The 16,556-nt window shown below is 39.8% G+C and overlaps 1 protein-coding gene and 1 non-coding gene across 16 annotated transcripts in view; both read left to right on the top strand.

Moving 5' to 3' along the window:
* The window catches only part of EFCAB5 (EF-hand calcium binding domain 5), a 190,315-nt gene that overhangs the window by 147,659 nt on the left and 26,100 nt on the right, over positions 1-16,556 (top strand). For all 15 annotated transcript variants that reach the window (XM_019429688.2, XM_019429682.2, XM_053893211.1 and 12 more), the window contains 4 exons: positions 6,825-7,114; positions 9,526-9,695; positions 10,184-10,412; positions 13,469-13,621. In XM_019429688.2, the coding sequence (XP_019285233.2) occupies positions 6,825-7,114; positions 9,526-9,695; positions 10,184-10,412; positions 13,469-13,621 (842 nt within the window). The remainder of the gene's footprint in view (positions 1-6,824; positions 7,115-9,525; positions 9,696-10,183; positions 10,413-13,468; positions 13,622-16,556) is intronic.
* On the top strand, positions 8,536-8,642 carry LOC128774404 (U6 spliceosomal RNA). Its single transcript, XR_008418972.1, has one exon. It is a non-coding gene; the product is annotated as a U6 spliceosomal RNA (small nuclear RNA).

Genomic DNA, 16,556 nt, shown 5'->3' with positions numbered 1-16,556 from the left:
AACTGAATTTTAAAACAAAGACAATAACAAGAGATGAATAAGGACATTATATCATAATTAAGGGGTATATTGATCAAGAAGTACTAACAATTATAGGGGTGTCTAGGTGACTCAGTTAGTTAAGTGTCCAAGTCTTCATTTTGGCTCAGGTCATGATCTCACATTTTGTGAGTTCAAGCCCTGCATCAGGCTCTATGCTGACAGTGTGGAACCTGCTTGGGATTATTGGTCTCCTTCTCTCTCTACCCCTCCCCCAATCTCACACACACACACACACACACACACACACACACACACTTTCTCTCTCTCTTTCTCTCAAAATAAATAAATAAACATTTAAAAAATTTTTAAAGACAAAGTACTAACAATTATAAATATTTATGCCTCCAACTTGATACACCCAAATATATAAATTAATTAATTAAAAACATAAAGAAACTCATTGATAATAATACTAAGAGACTTTAACACTCCACTTACAGAAATGGGCAGATCATCTGAGCAGAAAATCAACAAGGAAACAATGGCTGTGAATGACATTCTGAACCAGATGGACTTAACAGATATATTCAGATCATTTTATCCAAAAGCAGCAGAATACACATTCTTCTCTAGTGCACATGGGACATTCTCCAGAATAAATCACATACTGGGTCACAAACCAGTCCTCAATAAGTACAAAAAGATTGAGATCATACCGTGCATACTTTCAGATCACAACACTATGAAACTTGAAATCAACCACAAGAAAAAATTTGAAAAGCCCTCAAATACATGGAGGTTAAAGAACATCCTACTAAAGAATGAATGCGTTAACCAGGAAATTAAAGAAGAAATAAAGAAATACATGGATGCCAATGAAAATGAAAATATGACAGTCCAAACCCTTTGGGATGCAGCAAAGGCAGTCCTAAGAAGAAAGTATATTACAATTCAGGCCTATCTCAAGATGCAAGAAAGGTCCCAAATCAACAATATAACCTTGCACCTAATTGCTAGAAAAGGAAGAGCAAATAAAGTCTAAAGCCAGCAGAAGAGAAATAATAAAGATTAGAGCAGAAATAAATGATGTAGAAACAGACAAACAAGAAAGTAGAACAGATCAACAAAACTAAGAGCTGGTTCTTTGAAAGAATAAACAAAGTTGATAACCCCCTAGCCAGACCTATCAAAAAGAAAAGAGAAAGGACCCAAATAGATAAAATCACAAATGAAAGAGGAGAGATCACAACCAACACCACAGAAATACAATTATAAGAGAATAAGAGAACACTATGAAAAACTATATGCCAACGAACTGGACAATATGGAAGAAATGGAAAAATTCCTAGAAATTCACAAACTACCAGAACTGAAACAGAAAGAAATACAAAATTTGAACCGACCCATAACCAGCAAAGAAATTGAACCAGTAATCAAAAATGTCCCAACAAACAAGTCCTGGGCTAGATCCCTTCCCAGGGGAATCCTATCAGATATTTAAAGAAGAGTTAATACCTATTCTTCTCAAACTGTTCCAAAAAATAGAAATGGGAGAAAAACTTTCCAAATTCATTCTCTGAGGCCAATATTACCCTGATTCCAAAACTAGACAAAGACCCACTAAAAAGGAGAATTACAGGCCAATTTTCCTGATGAACATGAATGCAAAAATTCTCAACAAGATACTAGCAAACTGGATCCAACAATACATTAAAAGACTTATTCACCATGATCAACTGGGATTTATTTCTGTGATGCAGGGCTGGTTCAATATTTGCAAATCAATCAACATGATACACCACACTAATAAAAGAAAGGATAAGAACCACATGATCCTGTCAACAGATGCAGGAAAAGCATTTGACAAAATATGCTATCCATGCTTGATAAAAACCCTCAACAAAGTAGGGATAGATGGAACATGGCTCAACATCATCAAAGCCACGTATGAAAGACCCACAGCTAATATAATCCTCAATGAGAAAAACTTTCCCCTATGGTCAGGAACAAGACAAGGATGTCCACTCTCACCATTACTATTTAACATAGTACTGGGAGTCTTAGCCTCAGCAATGAGACAACAAAAAGAAATAAAGAGCATAAAAATTGCAAGGAAGATGTCAGACATTCACTATTTGCAGATAATATGATACTCTGTGTAGAAAACCTGAAAGACTCCACCAAAAATTGCTAGAACTAATACGTGAATATAGCAAAGTCGCAGGATATAAAATCAACATGCAGAAATCTGTTGCATTTCTATATGCCAATAATGAAGCAGCAGAAAAAGAAATAGAGGAATCTATTCCATTTGCAATTGCATCAAAAACAATGTTACCTAGGAATAAACCTAACTAAAGAGGTAAAAGATCTGTACTCTGAAAAGTATAAAGAAATTGAAAGGGACACAAAGAAATGGAAAAGAATTCCATGCTCATGGATTGGAAGAACATCGTTAAAATGTCTATACTACCCAAAGCAATCTACACTTGTAATGCAATCCCTATCAAAATTACATTATTAGGTATTTACCCAAAGGATACAAAAATACAGATTTGAAAGGGTGCATACACACCAATGTTTATAGCAGCATTATCAACAATAGCCAAACTATGGAGAGTGCCCAATGTCCACTGACTGATGAATGGAAAAAGAAGATGTACATGTATATCTATACAATGTAATATTAGTCATCAGAAGGAATGACATCTTGCCATTTGCAAAGACGTGGATGAAGCTAGAATGTATTATGCTAAGTGAAATAACTCAATCAGAGAAAGACAAATACCATATGATTGCACTCATTTGTGGAATTTAAGAAACAAAGCAGATGAACATATGGAAAGAGGAGGAAAAAAAGAGAAGAGAGGGGAAACAAAACCACAAGAGACTCTTAATGATAGGGAACAAACAAAGTTGATGGAGGGAAGTGAGTGGGAGATTGACTCAATGGGTGATGGGCATTAAGGAGGAAACTTGTTTTGATGAGAGCACTGAGTGTTGTATGTAAGTGATGAATTACTGAATTCCACTCCTGAAACTAAATTGCACTGTATGTTAACTAAAATTTAAATAAACTTATAAATAAATAAATAGTATAAACTCAGAAAAAAATCAACAAAAGTCCAACCACAAAAATGAGAAACCTTCATCAGTAGGAGGACCAAAAATAATAGGCAGTATTTGTTAATTGTCAAACATATGGTATAGAATAGATGCTTGTCTTCCAAAGGAAGGAGATATCGTGGTGGGAGCCTTCTTCAGGAAGGAGAGATTTTGAAATGTAAACAAGAAGGGTACATACCCTATGACTTATTAATTTATAATGAATGTCAAAGAAACTTGCACATGCATACTGGAAGACATGTATAGCAAAACACTGGAGACAACCTACATGCCCACTGACAGGAGGATAAATCAATGGTGGTATACACACAGAATGACATAGTATACAGTGGTGAAAATGAATGAATCACAGCTACAGGAACAACATGGATGGATATGGTAGCATGATGTGGAATAAAAAAGTAAGTCCCGGGGCACCTGGGCGGCTCAGTCGTTAAGCGTCTGACTTTGGCTCAGGTCATGATCTCGCGATTCATGAGTTCGAGCCCCGCATCAGGTTCTGTGCTGACAGCACAGAGCCTGAAGCCTGTTTCAGATTCTGTGTCTCCCTCTCTCTCTGCCCCTCCCCTGCTCATGCTCTGTCTCTCTCTGTCTCAAAAATAAATAAAAACATTAAAAAAAAATAAGTCCCATTAAACTATATATATATATACATACACACACGCACGCACACATATATATATGAACACTCAGTGCTCATCAAAACAAGTGCCCTCCTTAATGCCCATCACCCATTGAGCCAATCTCCCACCCACTTCCCTCCATCAACTTTCAGTTTGTTCTCTATCATTAAGAGTCTCTTGTGGTTTTCAAAAATGAACTACTGGGACCTCATCAAAATAAGGAGCTTCTGCACAGCAAGGGAAACAATCAGCAAAACTAAAAGGCAATCGACAGAATGGGAGAAGATATTTGCAAACGACATATCAGATAAAGGGTTAGTATCCAGAATCTATAAAGAACTTATCAAACTCAACACCCAAAACACAAATAATCCAGTGAAGAAATGGGCAAAAGACATGAATAGACACTTCTCCAAAGAAGACATCCAGATGGCCAACCGACACATGAAAACATGCTCCACATCACTCATCATCAGGGAAATCCAAATCAAAACCACAATGAGATACCACCTTCACCTGTCAGAATGGCTCACGTTAACAACTCAGGCAACAACAGATGTTGGCGAGGATGCGGAGAAAGAGGATCTCTTTTGCATTGTTGGTGGCAGTGCAAGCTGGTGCAGCCACTCTGGAAAACGGTATGGAGGTGCCTCAAAAAACTAAAAATAGAACTACCTTACGACCCAGCAATGGCACTACTAAGCATTTATCCATGGGATACAGGTGTGCTGTTTCGAAGGGACACATGCACGCCCGTGTTTATAGCAGCACTATCAACAACAGCCACAGTATGGAAAGAACCCAAATGTCCATGGATGGATGAATGGATAAAGAAGATGTGGTGTATGTATACAATGGAGTATTACTCAGCAATCAAAAAGAATCAAAAGAAATCTTGCCATTTGCAACTACGTGGATGGAACTGGAGGGTATTATGCTAAGTGACATTAGTCAGTCAGAGAAAGACAAAAATCATATGACTTCACTCATATGAGGACTTTAAGAGACAACACAGATAAACATAAGGGAAGGGATGCAAAAATAATATAAAAATAGGGAGGGGGACAAAACAGAAGAGACTCATACATATGGAGAACAAACAGAGGGTTGCTGGAGGGGTTGTGGGGGGGGGGATGAACTAAATGGGTAAGGGGCACTAAGGAATCTACTCCTGAAATCATTGTTGCACTATATGCTAACTAATTTGGATGTAAATTTTAAAAAATAAAAAATAAAATCAAATAAATACAAATAAATAAATAAAATAGTATTTAAAAAAAAAGTCTCTTGTGGTTTTGTTTCCCTCTCTTCTCTTTTTTCCTCCTCTTCCCATATGTTCATCTGCTTTGTTTCTTAAATTCCACATATAAGTGCAATCATATGGTATTTGTCTTTCTCTGATTGAGTTATTTCACTTAGCATAATACATTCTAGCTTCATCCACATCTATGTACATATGTATGTGTGTATATGTATGTATGTGTGTGTGTGTGTGTGTATATATATATATATAGTACGATGTCCTTTTCCTGAAATTTACAAATAGGCCAAACTAAACTACATGTTGTTTAGAAGTGCACACACAAACACACACACAATAACACTACTAGGAAAATAAAAGGAAGGGAAAGATAATGCAAAAGCAAAATCGCAGGTTATTGGTGGGGCTGTGGGGGGGCAGGGGATGAAACAGGGTAGGAGCATGGAGTAAGATGTGTTATTGCAAATGCTTAAGTTTGGTAGCACATTCATAATTGTACAATTAAAAAAATAGAAGAGATATGGATGCAGAAGTGTGTAAGGCATTGTCAAGACCATGAGTAGAATGGAGATACTAGAGCAAATAATTTCTATATGGTGTTATGGGTAGATATTATTGGAAAATGAACTGGATCTGTATATGGTAGGACTTTTTCCCCTATCTCTTAATTTTTATTTATCTTTAATTTTTAAATTTCAGCATAGTTAACATACTATGTTACATGAGGTTCAGGTGTACAACATAGTGATTCAACTTCTCAATATATTGTGCTATGCTTACCTCAAGTATATCGTCATCTGTCACTGAATATGGTAGGAGTTTGAACCAGGGAATTGCATACTGCAAATTGTGTTTATTTTTCATTTTAGTTTTTGTTTTTGCATGTTGATATATTTTTATTCTTTAGAATAATTGGGGAGTGTGTTTATGATTGTTTAAATACCATGATTAATAAAAGCCATAAATTTGTCTTAGTGCCTTTGAGGTTCATTCCAGTTGTGTGATATGTATATATGTATGTATGTATGTATGCATGTATGTATTTATTAATTTTTTTACTTAAGTATAACCAACACACAATGTTACATTAGATTTAGGTGTACAACATGGTGATTCAACTTTTCTATCTGTTATGCTATGCTCCCCTCAAGTGTAGATACCATCTGTCACCATACAAAGCTATTACAATATTATTGACTATATCCCCTATGCTATGTCTTTTATTCCTGTGACTTATTCATTCTATAACAAGAAGCCTGTATCTCCCACTCCCCTTCAACCTTTTTGTCCATCTCCCCACCCACCTTCCCTCTGGCAACCATCAGTTTGTTCTCTGTATTTATAGGCCTGATTCTGCTTTTTGTTGTAAGTTGTTTTAATTTAATTTTATAAATATGTATTGAGACTTACTATTGGTAATCTAATTATGTATAAAATGACTAAGACTGGTTTGGGATTATGGAATTAGGAATGGAGAGGAGTGGCAACAAGATATATTGCCAAAGGCTAACAGGATAGGATTAAGTGGCCTATTGGATATGGAAGGTAAAAAGTAGGGAGGAGTCAGAGTTGACCCTGGAGTTTCATCTGGCTGAGCGGTGGAGTTAAAAAAACAAAACAGAAACAGGGAAGATGACACAGGATATTGTGAGTTCAATACAGGAAGTCACTGTAAGATGTTTCATTAGACTTTGAGATGCCTTTGATATACCTGGTTTTCCAAGGGGAGCAGTTGTCAGGGGCTTCAGTCTGCTATAAAAGGGGAATGAAAATTTCCCCCATAGATAAATGAACTTTTGATTAGTTCTTCATTTTGTGTTTATGTCTTTTAGCTAAACTACACATCCAATTTCCAAAGCCACACCCTGGTCAAGAAGTGAGGATGTCTTCAAAACAATTTCAGAAATACATACAGTTGGTTGTATCTGAACTCAGGGGCAATGAAGATCATGTTCTGGAAAGTGTTGTGGAGTTCCTGATGAATTCTTTAGAAAGGAGCCCTACTGAGAACCTGAGGAATTGTGCCAGGCGGAAGTGGCTATACCGAATCCAACATGCTGCAGAGACAAGTGGGGTATCTTTGGAGCCAGTGTACACCGAGACCTTTAAGGCTCTCACCCAGGTATGTTTTTCTAAAGTGAAATATAAGAGGAAAAATTTCCTCCTAGTATGTGATGTTCAATGGTTGCAAAGGGGGAGCACACTAAATTCTCTTGAAAAATTACTGAGTACTGCTATAGATGTTTTGTTCATTCCAAAACATTACAGTGACCCAAAGCCTAGGAAAGACACAACTGGAATGATTGCAGGTTGGGAAGGTAGCAGTAGAGAGGAAAGGTATAAGAGACAGAATTGTGTCTTGGGATTTCTAATTTCATTTGTGCTGAGAGTCAATAAGCTTAGAGAAGACAATAGGCTAATATTGAAAAATACCAGTAAGGAGATGGTACAGGCAGTTCAAGCTACATTTCCCTTGAAAAATGTTTTAGGAGTCAGTTTAAAAAGGAACTATTTAGGGTCATCTGGGTGGCTCAGTCAGTTGAGCATCCAACTCCTGATTTTGGCTTAGGTCATGATCCCAAGGTCATGGGATCAGACCCTGTGTGGGGTTCTCGCTGAGTATGGAGCCTGGTTAAGACTCTCTCTTTCTCGCTCTCCCTCTGCCCCTCTCCCCTGCTTGCACACACTGTCTCTCTCTTTCTCTAAAATGAAAAAAATTTTAAAGGAACAATTTAAGGGGCACCTAGTTGGCTCAGTCAGTTAAGTGTCTGACTCTTGGTTTCCACTCAGGTCATGATCTCATGGTTCATCAAATCGAGCCCCGTGTTGGACTCTGTGATGACAGCATGGAGCCTGCTTAGGATTCTCTCTCTCCTCTCTCTCTGCCCTCCCCCCACTTGCTGACTCTCTTTCTCTCTCAAAATAAACATTAAAATTTTTAAAAGAAACTATTTAAATCATAAGGTCATTAGGAAGTAGGATCCAATATCACACAATATTTCATTGCACTGCCTAGAAACAACCTGATACTATTATAGAATCATGTCACTTAAAACACATGACTCTGATGGACCACTGCCCACAGCTTTGCCACCCCCTCAGGCACTCCCAGCTTGCTGCCCCTCCCGGACAGAAACAGCCAGCATGGCTGTGATAGATAGATAGATAGATAGATAGAGATATAGATATATAGACATATAGATATAGATATAGATATAGATATAGATATAGATAGATAGATAGATAGATATCACAGATTCCACTAGTCCAGGGAACCTGGAGCCATTCAGCTCAATTAAATAGCAACACTTAATTAATGGATTCATCAACTGAATGGCTGAATTTTCCAATGTACTTTGATGAAATGGTGTGACCAGGAGCAGAAGACCAATCTAGAAAAAGAAGTATTACTCCAACTTGCTTCAGAGGTCTGTGGTACCCTAAGAGAAATCTTACTACATTTGCTAGTTACTCTATAGATCTTTTATGTAGAAAAGAAAGAATAAAGGCAAAAGAAAAAAAAATACATGAAAAGTAAACTCAGTGCTTGCTTCAGCAGCACATACACTAAAATTGGAACAATACAGAGAAGATTAGCATGGCCCCTGCTCAAGGATGTCATGCTAATTTGTGAAGCATTCAATATTTTTCCAAAAATGAAAAGAAAAAAAAAAAAAGCAAACCCAAATATATAGAAAGGGAAGGCAAAAATCAAGGAAAGCATTTTTCATGTCCCCAAATTATGGACATGCTCAATAATGTGTCAACACAATATTGTTAATAACATAATAATATTTTAGGTACAGAGAATTTTCTGTTATTTTAGTTAGAAATAGTAGTTGCATAAACTCTGCAATCTGAGACCCCAAGAAATTTTTTCCTGGCATAAATCAAATATCATAGCCAAACTATGTTAAGAATTCCCTGAGAGCATTTTTTCCTACATTCACTTCAGAGTAGATGGTGAAAATGTACTCAAGAAATATGAGTTAAATGAAGCCATATTCTTGCCCTGGCCCTCTAAGATAAATACTTTTAACTGAAGCCGAGACAATATGACTATAGTTCAAAGGGATCCAAGTTTTAAACCTCTAAATTTGAGAAGACTTGAGAGATTTTTTTTTAGTCTAGTTGACATAAAGTAAATCCATTCCATTCATTAAAACTCAGATTTGGGGGGCATTTGGGTGGCTCAGTTGGTTAGGCGTCCAACTTTTGATTTTAGCTCAGGTCATGATCTCACAGTTGTAGAATCTAGCCCCTCATCAGGCTCCACACTCACTGCGGAGATTCTCTCTCTCTCTCTCTCTCTCTCTCTCTCTCTCTCTCTCTCTCTCTCTCTTCTGTCTCTCTCAAATAAAAAACAAAACCAAAAACTCAGGTTTAGGAGACAGCTGTGGTGTCAGCCTTTTCCCCACTGCCCATGAATGGTAATTATTGTGGTCAGATGCACAAACTGGCTAATGATGGGAGACATGATTAAGAGAATAACTCTTAATCACCAAATACATCATCAGAAACATTTTGACATAGGATGCTGAATCCCATGGAAACAAGAAGATCAGTGCTCACATTTCCCTCTTAGAAGAAAACAGACTACTGCCTGACAGAGGGAATGTTCTATTGAGGAACGTAGCTTCTACTTTAGATGATGCTCCATTTGTACTGAACAGGGTACTCTACAGGGACATGAAGGGAATCAGGTAAGAATTTCTTGAAGAGGTTGGGTTTACACTTCTAAAAAAAATAGTTCCTTTTCTGAAATAAACTAGTATAGAAATCCCAGTTAGCTTCCCAAGAGAGAAAGACCTCAGGCCACCAATGCTTCTGGAGTGGGAGGTGATGGGTTTCCAGTCTTAAATAATTTCACCTGGTCAATTCTAGAGCTGACTCCTAGGCAGTGATTTGCCATGTTGGAACTCTGCCTCACAACATCAGCTCAATTACTTCTGCCTGCTTTATAAGTTACGTCTCCAGCATCCTGTTCATATATGTTTTCTCTGGTATGAGCTAAGCTTGTTTTTTAATCTTTTTCTCAAGTCAGACTCTCCAAACTAGTAATTTCATGAGTCCACTTCTCTGACATATAATGACAATAACTATGAATGGAGAATTGATCTAATTTCCTGCACGGTTTCATCTAAAGCCTTCTCCCGTGCCTTTCTACCACCTTCTAATTCCTATTCCTCAGCTTTACAGTAGTGGATGAAGGGAAGCCAATACATGTCCCCCAGGTTCAGCACCATGGGAACGTCTTCTTCTGGAACAATTCCATCAACAAGAGTGATCAAAATGGTTCATTCCTGGCTCTGCCTCTTCAGGATGCATATATGAGGGTCTTTGGGGTCATGGCTGTTGACACCCTAAGAGATCCCCAAAAAATAAACATCTTTGTGCCTCATGAGATCAGATTCTATCAGGTAAGTCATGGAGAAATTCTTCAAGAGAAATGGTAAGATGGCCTCTCCTTCTATACTTTTTAAAAAGCAAAACCTAAAACCAGATGAAAATAGATAGTGTCATCATACTTGTTACTGTTTACTGTGTATGTCTAACAGTCTTTGGAGAGGTTCTCCATTACACACAGGACTCTCAGCCTCATCTATGCTTTAGCTTCTGGGAAGATTGTTAATATGTGTCCTATTGCATTAATTATAGGAACAGCATTTTATGCTGTAGCACTGAAATCCAACCATTAGACTACTAAGACCCACAAAGTAGGAATGAATCTTTAGAAGGGAGATATTTATGTTTTATTAGTAGGGGGCATCTAGAAATCTTTTACTCTTTCCACAAATGCATTCCCATGACTCTTGATTTCAGTGTCATGATTTTTAAGGATGAAGAATGTAGGAAGAAACCTAAATGTTTCTTGAGTATTCATGTTTTCAAATTAGATCACAAAAAAGATGGGCACTTAAAATTTTTTTCAGTGTTTCTTTATTTTTGAGAGTATGAGCAGGGAAGGGGCAGAGAGAGGGGGAGACACAGAATCCGAAGCAGGCTCCAGGCTCTGAGCTGTCAGCACAGAGCCTGACATGGGGCTTGAATCTATGAACCAGGAGATCATGACCTGAGCTAAAGTTGGATGCTTAACCGACTGAGCCACCCAGGTGCTCCAAAAGATAAGCACTTTTAAGACTATAACTGGATCATTTATTTCTACAAGCATTTTAATTTGATTTTATGAATAGTAATTGCAATGAAGAAAGATTGAAAGCCTTTATGGAGGCGATGGACTGGGATGTAGCAACAATCAGGAACTTGCTATGCCTTTACCACGTATTCCCCTCTAAGCGTCTGGCTCTTTATGTTTATCTACCACAATTTAAAATTTTCTCTTCTCAGGGTACCTGGGTGACTCAGTCAGGTAGATTAAACTCTTGATTTCAGCTCAGGTCATGATCTCACAGTTTGTGAGTTCAAGCCCCTCATTGGGCTCTGTGCTGTCAGCACAGAGCACTGTGCTTGGGAATCTCTCTCCCTCTCTCTTTGCCTCTCCCACTCTCTCTATCTCTCAAAATAAATAAACTTAAAAAAATTTTTTCTCTTCCCATTTATTGGATGTATAACTGAGGAAAGTGGTGGAATCTTTTTCTCTGGACATTTTAAAAAAATGTTTATTTAGTTATTTTGAGGGAGAGAGAGCCCAATGTGGGGCTCAAATTCATGAACTGTGAGATCATGACCTGAGCTGAAATCAAGAGCTGGACCCTTAACTGACTGAGTCACCTAGGTGCCCCTGGACATCTTTTTTTTTTTTTTTTTTTTTTTTTTTAATTTTTTTTTTCAACGTTTTTTATTTATTTTTGGGACAGAGAGAGACAGAGCATGAACGGGGGAGGGGCAGAGAGAGAGGGAGACACAGAATCGGAAACAGGCTCCAGGCTCCGAGCCATCAGCCCAGAGCCTGACGCGGGGCTCGAACTCACGGACCGCGAGATCGTGACCTGGCTGAAGTCGGACGCTTAACCGACTGCGCCACCCAGGCGCCCCCCTGGACATCTTTTTAATAATGTGATTCACTCTTATCTGATATAAGAATGATATAAAGATATCAAGAAGAAAATGGAGGAGTATGGAGTTAACAGTAGGTGAATTATATATAATCTTATTAGAGACCATGTCAAAATGAACTTTATTTTTTATTTTTTTAAGTTTATTTATTTTGAGAGAGAGAGAAAGCATGCTCAAGTGGGGAAAGGGCAGAGAGAGAGAGAGAAAGAGAGAGAGAGAGAGAGAGAGAGAGAGAGAGAGAGAGAGAGAGAGAGAGAATCCCAAGCAGACCCTCTGCTGTCAGCACAGAGCCTGACGTGGGGCTCAAACCCTTGAACCGTGAGATCATGACCTGAGCTGAAGTTGGACACTTAACCACCCAGGTGCCCCTCAATATGAACTTTAAATAGATTCTCCAGGACCTAGAGGTAAAGTGTCCTGAGTTACCCTTAGATGCCTCAGGTTGTATTATAAAATTCATATAGTCTTGAAGAATTTGTGGTTCCTAGAGTCTCTTGACAACAAGACAACAGATGCGTTCTAAGGACTTCATCCCCCTTTTCTGTGTAACAGCCTCTCTTAATGCCTATAAGAAGACTGCGTTATCTAGCATGTTGCAGGCCTTGGACCAGAGTACAACCTGTACTGATCTGATGACGAAAAGGACAGAAAGATCCAGAAATTGAAATTGCATCATATCAGGGCAGCTCCTACCCATCTGCCCAAGGCTGTCATTAGCTCCTGGCTTTTAAATATTTTTTCTCATTTCAAACTTTATCTTGTTCTTCTGACTCTATTCTCTGATAGCACATATCACAAATTTCACTGGATGATTATCAGGAAACATAATAAAGTTATGCGGATCTTGTAGTAGATATCTCCTTACATCTTTGATTTCTTGAGATCTTTTTTTTTCATAGTAGAATCTGGAACACTGCCTTTTGAGAACTGATGAATACTTTGTCTGAAGTAGGTCATCATTAATTTAAAAAGATAATCCGGGGCACCTGAATGGCCCAGTGGTTGAGCATCAGACTTCAGCTCAGGTCACGATCTCAGGGATCGTGAGTTTGAGCCCCACATCGGGATCGCTGCTATCAGCACACAGCGTGCTTCAGATCCTCTGTCCCCCTCTCTCTGCCCCCTCCCCATTTGTGCTTTCTCTGAAAAATAAACATTAAAAAAAAGATAAGCCAATTGGTGCATTATTCTGCTATTTTAAAAAGAAAAGACAGTTGGGGTGCCAGGGTGGCTCCGTCAGTTAAGTGTCCGACTTTGGCTCAGGTCATGATCTCACAGCTTGTGGGTTCAAGTCCCATGTTGGGCTCTGTGCTGACAGCTCAGAGTCTGGAGCTGCTTAGGATTCTGTGTCTCCCTGTTTCTGCTTCTTCCCTGCTCACACTCTTTCTCTCTTCTCTCTCAAAAATAAACATTAAAAACAATTTTTTCAAAAGACAATTAAAATTTTCTGTCTCTACAGGGTGTTGCCAATGTCTTTAGCACTGCCTATCACTACGTCCACAGCAGGGAGCACATCCTGCATGTTGTGATCACTGGCATCGCCTGGCTCTGTGAGATCACATCTGACATCACCACCATCACTACATACTTCATCGAGCCTGGCCCAAAGCAGGTAGGCAAGGTGGGGCAATGTTAGACCTCTAACAGAGTCTCTAGATAGTATTGTCTTGCTAATATGCTAAAAGCATATTTAGTTAGCTATTAGGCCAACTGGGGATGTACTTCCCATGATCCCAACTCAAGATCCTTGGTTGTGAGTGGCAAAAGTCCATCTCAAACTGCCTTAGGCAAAAAAGGGAATTGATTGACTTGTGTGATCAAAATGAAGAATGGACAGGAGTCAGGCTGGCTTCCAGGATGACCAGAAAGAACCAGGAATTCGATATCGTCAGCGCTCTCCCATGTTCTCTCTGAAAGTCTCATGTGTGCTTCCCTCTACACTTTAGCTTGGTCCTTCCAGTTTAAGACAGGCTTTCTCCATAGGGCAAGCCAGATGCTTAGTAACTAAAAAAGAATCCTCTTGTTTCAATTTGGAAAATCCAAGAGAGCATTTTTAGTCTATCCTGAGACATGGCCCCCATCTGGGGGTGGGGCTGGCAGAGTTTACAGTAACTGGCAGCCCCCACCAGAATCGTATGGGTGAAATAGGAAGGAATGAGGCACTACTCTTTTGGAAAGACATGATTACATCACACCAGTTAAAGAAAAAAGGCACATCTATAATGTAATGAGTTTTTGCTGAATGTTTGTTGTGCTTCTTTACACTCCCCCCCCCCACAAAGTTTTTATTTAAACTTCAGCTAGTTAATGTACAGTGAAATATTAGTTTCAGGTGTAGAATTTGGTGATTCATCACTTACATACAGCACCTGGTGCTCATCACAACCAATGCCCTCCTTAATCTCCATCACCTATGTAACCGATCCCCCCCCACCTTCATCCACCTCCTCTCCAGTAACCATCAGTTTGTTCTCTATAGTTAAGAGTCTGTTTCTTGGTTTGCCTCTCTCTCCTTTTTTTTTTTGACACTTAATTTTAATGTTAAGATTTTGCATGTAGTGAGAATGGGTGGAAAGGTGTCTGTCTTCCTTTTAAGAAAGGGGTGCCTGGAGACCTCAGTCGATTAAGCATCTGACTCTTGGTTTTGGTCATAATCTTGCAGTTCATGGGATCGAGCCCCATGTCGGGTTCTACATTGACAGCATGGAGCCTGCTTGGGATTCCCTCTCTCTCTCTCTGGCCCTCTCCTGCTCTCTCCTTCTCAATAAATAAATAAACATTAAAAAAGAAAAAAGAAGGGTGCTTGGGTAGCTTGGTCAGTTAAGCATCTGGCTCTTGGTTTTGGCTCGGGTCATGATCTCAAAATTCATGAGTTTTCAGAGCCCTGCATTGGGCTCTGCTCTGGGTGTGGAGCCTGCTTGGGATTCTCTGCCCCTCCTGCTCTCTCTCTCTCTCTCTCTCTCTCTCTCAAAATAAATCAATAAACAAACAAACAAAAAAAAGGCTAAACAATCCTGCGTGGTGCCTGATCAGGTGATAGCATCACCTTGGTGGTCTCTCAGTCCCTCGGCTAGCCCTCCACATGTGTCTCTCCCCTTCTCTCCGGGCTTCTTCTTTCTTCTCTCAGTGGCTGGACAAAGCTGATGAGGCCTTGGCCAAAGAGCGGAATCACAGAGCTCTCTGATGGAGCGAACAGACTGAGGAGGTGGAGAACCCTAGTCCTGGGTGCTGCTCCTGGGGGTGGGGTAGGAATGGGAACCTCCAAGTACCCTCAGAAGGGAGGTGGACAACTCAGTGGGGGGTGAGGTGGGTGAGGACCATTTGGTGTGGGGGACAGACCACCAGGTCTGATGGACCACTGTCATAGTGTGGGATCTGGGGAGGATTTGACTTGGCCAGTGTCCACACCTAAGAAGACCCCTGTTTGGGCCCTAAGGGAAATGATATCTGGGGCACTGTGAAGAAAGTTAAAATCACCCACAGCAGTCAACAAAAAGTGTGCCTTCAGGGGCATGTAGTTTTCACAATCGCAATGCTGTGGACAAGATCACAAGGGTCACTGTCCATCTAAGTCATGTTATGGAGGGAAAAAGATCATCCCCAGAATGAGGAGGAGGACCACTCTGCAGCCCAGGGTCTGGGTGAGGTCACAGCTGGGCAGAGACCAGTGCACCTGTCCAAGGGTGTAGTCAGGGGTTTGTCCTAAGTGGAAGATAGGTGAGGTTTTGGTGTTAAAAATGGCTGTGGGTGACAGTAGGGATACCTTTTTCCAAGCACTTAATTCTACTAACTTCCTAAACCTCCTCCTTCCTCATCTGCAGCTTCTCCAGTCTATTCTGCTCTCTTCTCCAACCCGCTCTGCTTCAAAAAGTAGACAGTATCAATAGGCTCCTTGGCTTCTGTTTAGGTTTGTCCGATGAGACATACCAATAGGAGATGCAGGACACGCGGAGAGTGAGGCTGGGGTAATTTGCTTCTGGCAGTCTCTCTGCCAGGTTGCTGTAGATTGGCTGTACTCTTCTACTAAAGGCCACTACACCTTCAGTCAGGTGACTCTCTCCATACAGCTGTCCTCTCCAGGTTCTAGTAGTCACTTTCTTCCCTTGCCTCTTCAGGCTAAGTGTGGTAACAACTCCCTATTGTTACTAGGCCTGGGATTCTATATACTACCCAGGCCTTTACAAATAGTCCCTGATTGGGGCTCCTGGGTGGCTCAGTCTGTGGAGCATTTGGTCCTTGATTTCTTGATTTTGGCTCAGGTCATGATCTCAGGGTCGTGGGATGGAGCCCTGGGTTGGGCTCTGAGCTGAGCTTGGAGCCTGCTTAGGATTCTCTCTCTCTCTCCCTCTGCCCCTTCCCCGCTCACTCCCTCTCTCTCTCTTTCTAAAATATATATAACTTCTTCCAAAAAACTCTAAGAAAAATCCCCCAATTTTTTAAGTTGACCAAATGATTTTAATTTTCATTCGGAGAAAGAATAAATAAGTGCATGAGCATTGCTAAGAAAATGCAGGATGAGAGGGAATTTACCATCTTTGGGGAAGAAT

Source organism: Panthera pardus, unplaced genomic scaffold (genome assembly GCF_024362965.1).
Source record: "Panthera pardus isolate Hobbes unplaced genomic scaffold, ASM2436296v1 HiC_scaffold_3, whole genome shotgun sequence".
Taxonomy (NCBI): domain Eukaryota; kingdom Metazoa; phylum Chordata; class Mammalia; order Carnivora; family Felidae; genus Panthera; species Panthera pardus.
This window is presented reverse-complemented; position numbering and strand designations above follow the sequence as displayed.